An 8,510-nucleotide genomic window follows, 5' to 3' on the forward strand; every position below is an offset into this window, starting at 1 on the left:
TGCTTTGCTCTTTTCGTTGGCCAAGCACAATTGTGTTATTGGAGATAATTAATTCAATCCCCATCAAAAGGTATTAGAAGCGCTTTGGCCCTGTAGTGGCTTTCTAAACTCAGAATGAAAAGACGGAGAAGAAAGATCTATGGGCAGGCTCGCTGATGGTCGCTTTTGAAGTAAAGGGGTCTGCGCATTGTTGTCTACATTTTTGTCCATAAGGCTGAAAAAAGCTCCAGGATTTTTGATGCGGTAACGAGAAATACCACATAAATTGGAAAACAAGGTGCTGGTTTAAATCTTTATGCTGGACACTGCCTGCTGATAACATATGTCACACTGTACTTAAGGTTTAATGACTTCATTAAAAGTTTCCAATGTGCTGCATGGAAGAAATATAGTATACGCCCAGGGCAATATAAAACTAATAATTGTGTTATTATTATTATTATTATTATTATTATTAGGGGCCTAATAATGATGATGATGATAATAGTAATAATAGATAAACGGGTTGCCATATTGTAACGATCTATTTGTATGCTAAAATTCGGATAATAAACCTTATCTCGTTTATAATTAGGTCTACTAAATTGACCCTCAAAAGTGATTACTTCACCTTGCTATCTTGTGGGCATAAAGATGTTGCTATGCCAACAACATATGTCTTGGGTTAGCTTTATCAAATATCCTACTAAAGCGAACACTAATGTGTGGGTCTCAACGTGATGTGCTCGAACTGTAAATTATACATGTTGTATCATAGCTTTCAAAAAAGCACTTCATTGCCTCTTTCACAGGCAAATATATACATTGAATATCTCTATTTGCCCGTTGAGTTATGACTCAATCATCAATATAAAGCATATATATATATATATATATATATAACGATTAAAATCTAATAAGCAAATATCAAGCAAAAGTTTGCTCTGTATTTGTTCTTTGACTTTTCCATACTGAATCACACACTGCAAAGCTTTTTTCCCCAACAGCTGGGCAAACTAATGAACAAGATCTGTCCAATGTTCAAAGATTGCTTATGGAAACGAGTAGTCATTCTTGCCACAAACTGGGGTTTATGTTATTGTAATCTGCTAAGAACATTTTGTAATAGAGGTTTAACAGAGGAGAAATAAATGAATTACTTGGTGCATGTTGGGTTATCTGCTGGGGTTGATATTCGTATTCAGCCCCTAATACAGACCAGTACCATATGATTGTTGAATAAGACAGGCCTACTGCCTGAAATGATACACCTTCAAATGCAGCGGGCCTGAACAAGGTTGTAACTGTCCCTTCAAGTAATGCCGGTTGGGACCTTGATCCAAACGTCTTCCAATTAAATATTCATCTGATTATGAAGACAAATAATTGAGCTCATATCTGGAGCTAGAATTGTTTCTCCAGTAAATTCATTGAATTTGTGGTCCATGCCCTCTTTGATATGCTCGTAATTGATTAATGAACACTGTCATTATGGAGAAATGACTGTAATAGCATATATCACAATCATTTTATTGACGAAATCATGTATCTTCAGGTGAAAATAACAAACATTCAATATTAACCTAGGCCTAAATTATTCAGGAGAAATATCCAATCGTTGTAGAACTATACAATTTTTATTAGTCACCATTTAGGATATTATCGTCCAATTGATTTGAATAGAATAACATTTAAATATAAAAGAATACAATAATAAAATATATTATAAAAAAGTGTTTTTTAGACTTAATATTGTTACTATGAATGTGAGTTCATCTGGAGTAAATGTTATGACTCGAGCATGAGCAACTCATGCGCAGACAAGCTTTTCAGTAGTTCCAAATACACTTGTTTTAGATGTATTGTCTAAATAAACATGGCTTCTTAAAATGTTTTAATATTTATATTAAAATAAGTAGGCCTAAACTTAAATATGTCTGAGTGGAAATCTAATCTGGTAAAAGCACAGAGCACAAGCCTAGCCTATATAACTCCTCGGTATTTTCACGACGCTCAATTCAATTATCTATGTTATTTGTGCATCGGGGGGCAATTACATGATAATTAAACACGTTTCATGGTTACTCAGCCAAAATGTGTGTCTACAAAATACCATGATCAAAGTAAAATCTGTTCAGGTTCATGAGCCGCATCATGTAGGGTTACGGTTCACAAAAAGATGCTTTGGCCTTTCCATGAGATTGTTAAAAATCCATCTACAACACGCCCGAATCCTTTATGAGGTAAAGCTCTGTGGCTGTATTTCTGTTAGAGTTGGCTTTAGCCTTGCTCATTGATCAACAACCTGCGGAGCGTCAACCGAGGCGCGACCATCAGTAGGGTACAGTTAGCGTTTCTAAACTTTACGGGGATATTATGCACTTTAGATGTTTTGATCAATGGTTATAACCCGCATTTCATATGGAGTTACATTCATGATATAGTAAGATTTGACGCATTAGTTTACAAGATTGAACAATAAAGCTGGCTATATGCCACTGACTGAAGATCTAGGCCCTGTAATTAATACATTCCCTTTACAATTGTAATGTTTTTAAGGCATAATTTAACCTAAAAAAACGTAATAATGTTCCTGAATTATTTGGATATGCATAAAATTGGAACAGTTGCGTAATTGACTGGTAGGCTACATTTTACGCGTCATTCACAGCTTCTTCAAATTAAGATAAAAAATTACAACAATCACTGAATAAATCGTATTTGTTTTATTTGGAAATTAACAAGAAATAAGTTAAGCACATGCAGAGACATCAAAAAAACAGAGAAAGACAAAACGCTGACATTAAGCTGCACATAATCACCCATTTTCTGGTTTGAAAAATACCACAAAAGACTGAAATTTTGCAGTAGCCTATAAAGAATAACATTTTATTTATAATTCATTTCCACTTGGAATTTAAGATTGTATTACAATATTGCGTAGAAAATATGTTTGTCAGATATTTAGCAAATGAAACCAAAGCAATGCGTAAAATGACAACATCCTTTCAAAAAGTAGGCCGTTCTGTAACAGACAGGTGTTTGACGCTTCACCTGTTTGACGCTTCACCTCGTTCCACGAGACCTTATTGACTGACCTTCATTCACGCAAATTGTAACACATGGACATATTAATTGTGTGGACTACAAGTTTTGGGAATACAACATTATTTTACAAGCTCGAAATTGTTTTAAATACACTAGCAATGATTTACAGCTGGATATACAATCATTTAATTGGAAACACTTTACAGGACTATTGTATTTTACTCATACATATTCTTATACATTGAAGTAACAGTCCTTATGCACCAGGTGCATGCAAAAATAAGATAAATGTTTTCTGTTGTCCTTTTGTCGAGCACTATAAAAATGAGAAGATACTAAGAAGTGTTGAGGACTGGTCTGGAATACACACCTTGATAGTATGACGCCTCTATTGCGGATGGGTCCATGGCTCTGCCAGCCATGGACGCGCTGCCGAGGGGTAGACTGGAGGACATACTTGAGCCGTAGGAGGAGTATTGCAAAGCTTGCTCGTAGGCTTTCAAGTCCAGTTTGTGCTGTTGCTCTGAGGATGACATTAAATTATTTATTGAAAAGGGGTGGTTGAATGAGTAATGGGGATCCCCTTTTAGGTGCAGATGGGACTCGTGCGCCATCGAGTGCGGAGGTAAAGGGAGAGAGGACAGGGACGTGACGGAGCTGGCCACGGGGTGGAGAGGTGGCCCGCTGCTCTTTAGTTCAGAGGCGCTGCTACTGCTCCTGTGGTCCATGATGTGAGGGCTGGAGGACTGGTTGCAGGTGGACAGGGAGTTGGGATCCACATGTCCAGTCTTGCTGTTGGTGTTGTCGCTCGAAGGGGACCCAGAGCCAGACTGGTCTTTCCTTCCGTCTCCCTTACTTGAAGATAGCTTTCTATTTTCGCATTTAAAGCGCTTTTGTCTGCGGAGATAACAACCGTTCTCGAACATATTTCCAGAATCTGGGTGCAGGGCCCAGTATGAGCCTTTGCCTGGCTTATCCGGTGACCTAGACACTTTGATGAAGCAATCATTAAAAGACAAGGAATGGCGAATAGAGTTCTGCCACCTCTGTTGGTTCTGTCTGTAGTATGGAAATAGGTCCATTATCCATTGGTAGATTTCGCTAAGCGTGAGCATCTTGCTTGGTGCTTGCTGAATGGCCATGGTTATCAGGGATATGTATGAATACGGAGGCTTTGCGTGCGGGTAGCTTCTCCTGAACGACTTGTTGTCCCTTGCTCGGTTCAGGTTGGGCTGATTATAGGACATTTGGCTCATTGTAGGGCTCATGCTGGCGTATGGATTCAGAGCGTTCATGGAAGCCTGCTGAGCCGACATTGCGCCCATGTTCGAGGGGCTAAGGGCAGTGCCCATTGACGACACCCCGCCGCACATTCCATTCATGGACGTGCTCGGAGGCATCCCTGCCATTGTTCCGGGGCTTATTCCGGCTCCCAGGCCGGGGTTCGCGTAGGACATGTTGAAAGAACCGGAGGTCATATTTCCACTGGTAGACATACTCATGTAACTGTTCATACTGTTCATGGAACTCAGTCCTGCATTCATGCCGCTGTTTGCCATGGGTGAATATACCTGGAATAACATGAGATAAAATGTGATCACAACAATGCTTTAGTCTTCCACACACTCAAAGTGCTTGTTTTTAAAAAACAAAATGTATTCTGTTGAAATTGACTGTTTAATAATGTACAGCCAATCATAATTAATAATGGTTAACAAAATAACGAAACGTATTTAATTGATTCGATTTGACAAGAAAACATGGGATTCATTTTGAGAACCTTAAAACAACAGCATGAAAACAGTCCATATTATGAATCTCGAACTCGATATTGTTCCACTGTATTAGGCCATATCAAGCAATTATTATTTGTTATAATAATTAGACATTTCAATTGACATGTTATGTAAGCTTATTATGCACAAACAAAATGAGGTCAAGCAAAGTGTATTACGCTGTCTTATTATTGGTGTCAAACAGACTCATTCAAATGGAGTTCTAACATTCCATGCACTGACTGCAACTTTTTTTTCCCGAACAGCATGCATTGAAAAACACATGCCATGATGTCTGGTAAATATTCCGTTCCAAATCCTAACTTATTATCGGAGTGCATAACTAACTGATGTAATGGGTTTTTACTTATTGTAAATATCTCAAGTCAGCATTTGGCCTTCTGACTAACATGCACTCGTTCTTTATATACGTCAGGTTGCATTTAGCGACATCTATACCAAAAACAGCCCAATACTCCATAAACAACAACACAGTCACTTTAATTGAACAATTTGAGGGAAACTAACTCAATGCAGTTTGCTAGAAAACATTTATTGCAAAAACGAAAAAATTGGGAATCAGTTAACACTTTTATTCTATAGGGAATCAGTTAACACTTTATTCTATAGGGAATCAGTTAACACTTTATTCTATAACCCAAATCGAAAACTTCAACACATACCTCTTGTGCGTCATTGTAATAGCTGCTCCAATCTGGCGTTTCGTGACCTTCCATTTTCACTGTTCCCAACATTATGGTAGAAATCCACAAACCGTAAACATGCAGTTGCTCAGACTGAAGTTTTGGGGAAATGTATCCTAGGAAATGGTGTGCTGTAATTGGCTGGATGTTGCAGGAGGGCTAGAGTATAGAAGTGAAGAGATGTTGAATGCAGTGTGAACTGAGTGTAGATCTTCCCCTATTACGGAGACCGTATAACACACCCACTTTTTTGTGTTCATTTTCCGGGCTCATTTTCCCTCACTGTAGTCACACATCCCCATGCCCAAAATTATTCTGCGTCTTTACAGAGACAAACAGCCCAGTCCAAAAAGTCATTTTCACCCTCATAAGGTAAACATTCGATCGGCTAAAAAGCAGGGTTTGAAAGACAGCCGAGCATGGCATTCCTTGTTGGACAATTACGCACTTGAAATGTTCCACAAATAGCCAAAATAATTTCATACGCCATGGAGAACGCCAGGCATATACCAAATAGACTGGAAACTAGCATTACAAACCTAGTCTTTTAGACCTGTATTATGATACATCATAAAGGACATTTTAATGCAATAAAAACACAACAAAAACGTCACTGTTTATGACTCATTTCAAAATGTCCATTATGCACACATGGGCGCCCGCACCCTACAATGTCATGACAATATTTGCTCTGGCTCACAGATAGTGGGCTACAGGAATCAAATTGTTAAATTCTGCGAGAAATGAGAAGGCGTGAGCACTGAGGATATTGGATATTCTGATACAAATAATTCACTGATATGCATTCTTCTGTCAGGTTTAGTTTAGTGTTTTGCCATATGATACGATGCATATTTATTTCTATTAATTTCATTCATTTTTCATCTATGCCCATATAGTATTATATTTTAGCCCACGTAGGCCTATATTAAAAGTAATGTTATTGTCGCTGGGCAATGGAGAGAAGAGGGAACTTGTCAACATCCATATGCGTGAAAAGACCATAGCCCTCTGCTCTGCTGTACGGTACAAGGGGTTACAGTCAGGTCCTTCGATTCTAAACCCGTTAATGAGCGAATAACAGCGATACTTATCCCCTTACATTGGATTATCTCAGGGTGATCTCTAATGCCGTTAGGGAGAGAAAATCGATTAGTTCAGGCCGGATTAAAACCTCCCATAATGTTTTCTGCTGGATTTCAATTCTGTCACATGAGATATAGCCAGGCCATCAAAGGCCTACAGATGAACATGGTTGTTTTACAAATAGGGCCTAATTAGACTCATCGATTGCTTCATTCTATGACACTTGTTATTATGATCATCCTGCTGTTTATAATGGCACAGCAATTTAAAAAAAATAATACTATAAATTGCCCCAAAGAAACGCCAATTGCTACCATCATCACCACATGAGGAAGGAATTATATTCCCCAGTTGAATATGCTAGTAAAGGCTACTAATTAATACAGCATTTTATGACAATACAGGTTAATATTTCCTGAAGGCCTTCACGTACAGAATAAAAACAATATGGCAAAATTGAAATTCTACTTCTGTTGATGAGAGCAACCTGTGCTTTGCATGTAGCATTATTATAGTCATGCAGGCTAACTCTTTCTATTTTGTTCCGTTCCCGAAGCTCGTCCCGGTTCTGCACCCACGTGGAGTCTGTTTGTCCTGCCCAGTTGTCTGGTGGTTGCTAGGAGATCCTCCCAGCCACCAGGAAGAAATATTACAAAAAGATTGTCAACTTTTAACTGGCTCTCTATTTTGCCAACGTGTTTATGAGATAACACACTGGTGGATGTTCAGATATAACGTACATTTTAAAAATTTGTGCCAAAAGTTACGTCAAAGTACGGTCAATGTCAGCAAAGAGCTGTGACTTGTCACTTCACTATTTTAGAAAAATTAAGTTTTGGAATTTTCTAATGTGTTAAAGCTAGATAGCAACTAGTAACTAGCTAATATATTCTAGAAGCTTAAAGGATAGGTAGCATAAACGTAACCACATGTAACATATGGATTTGCATTAGAATATCCCAATGCAAAGTTACACCTAATTTTTCAAGTTATTACTAAAATTGATCAGAATTCTGAAGAATGCTGAACTGAAGTCCTACTAGAAAATGGTTTTGCAAGGTGTGACATAATATGGAGGACCCGGCATGCCAGCATATTCCCTATAGTATAAACCCCAACAGAAATAACTTGAAATGTATAACTTTAAATTAAACCAAATCGTTAGCACTCATGACTACTGGTTTCAATTGAATTTTACGCCAATTAGAAGCAAATACTTTATGAATGTATTGTTACAAATCAGCTTGCAAGGTTGCTAGCCAACTACCCTGCCATCACCGCGAGTCAGCTAGTTGCTATCAACACCTAGCTTACAGCTACATTAAAGTAAACCAACGTTTTGGTATACATAACGCCATCTAATCAGTTATCAAACAATGTTACCGGTATATGCAATTACCTTAGCCAGCAAGCCAGCCAGCTAAAGTTAGTTATTTTAGCCTTGTAGCTAGCCTAGCCTGCAAACTAGTTAGCTAGCCAACCACCATTGTTGTCATAGCTAAGTAGTAAGCCAGAGAACAACTAGTCTAGCACAGGCAGGAACCCACAAAACACAACAAAAAAAGCCTGCAGATAAAGTAGAGGGAGCGGAAACTTACTGATTGACAGCTGAGTTAGCTACCAAAGTCAAAGAAGAACCAAGGAGAGGCCTTCAGAGGGAGAGACCGTTTCACCGGCCTAGGCAAGGGAGAGTCAGCTAGCTTGCTAATCTAAAAGCGATATAGTGTGGTAAATCCACATTGAATTTACTCAGTTTATCTCCATCACTGCTGACACTCGTGATGTACTGTATCGGTAGGTCGGTAGGAAATTGAGGTTGAAGGCTTCACATTCACGCTCGGTTTCAGTCAGAGTCTCATTCTGCTTTCCACTGGTTATACTAAGTCATCAAAGTCCTCTGGGGTGAAATGAGCAGTGC

The 8,510-nt window shown here is 38.5% G+C and overlaps 1 protein-coding gene across 1 annotated transcript; it reads right to left on the reverse strand.

Moving 5' to 3' along the window:
- Nucleotides 1-2,690: 2,690 nt before the first annotated feature.
- On the reverse strand, nt 2,691-5,691 carry foxa1 (forkhead box A1). Its single transcript, XM_029713028.1, has 2 exons — nt 5,486-5,691; nt 2,691-4,598 (listed from the first exon to the last, which is right to left on the reverse strand). The coding sequence occupies exons 1-2, from the start codon at nt 5,555-5,557 to the stop codon at nt 3,363-3,365; spliced, it is 1,308 nt and encodes a 435-aa protein (XP_029568888.1). The 5' UTR covers nt 5,558-5,691; the 3' UTR covers nt 2,691-3,362.
- Nucleotides 5,692-8,510: the final 2,819 nt, after the last annotated feature.

This window comes from Salmo trutta, chromosome 25, assembly GCF_901001165.1.
Source record: "Salmo trutta chromosome 25, fSalTru1.1, whole genome shotgun sequence".
Classification (NCBI taxonomy): Eukaryota; Metazoa; Chordata; class Actinopteri; order Salmoniformes; family Salmonidae; genus Salmo; species Salmo trutta.

Coding starts and splice junctions, on each gene's coding strand:
- foxa1 (XM_029713028.1), bottom strand. CDS start 5,557: ATGTTGGGAACAGTGAAAATGGAAGGTCACGAAACGCCAGATTGGAGC. Junction 4,599..5,485: donor ATTACAATGACGCACAAGAG/GTATGTGTTGAA, acceptor ATGTTATTCCAG/GTATATTCACCCATGGCAAA.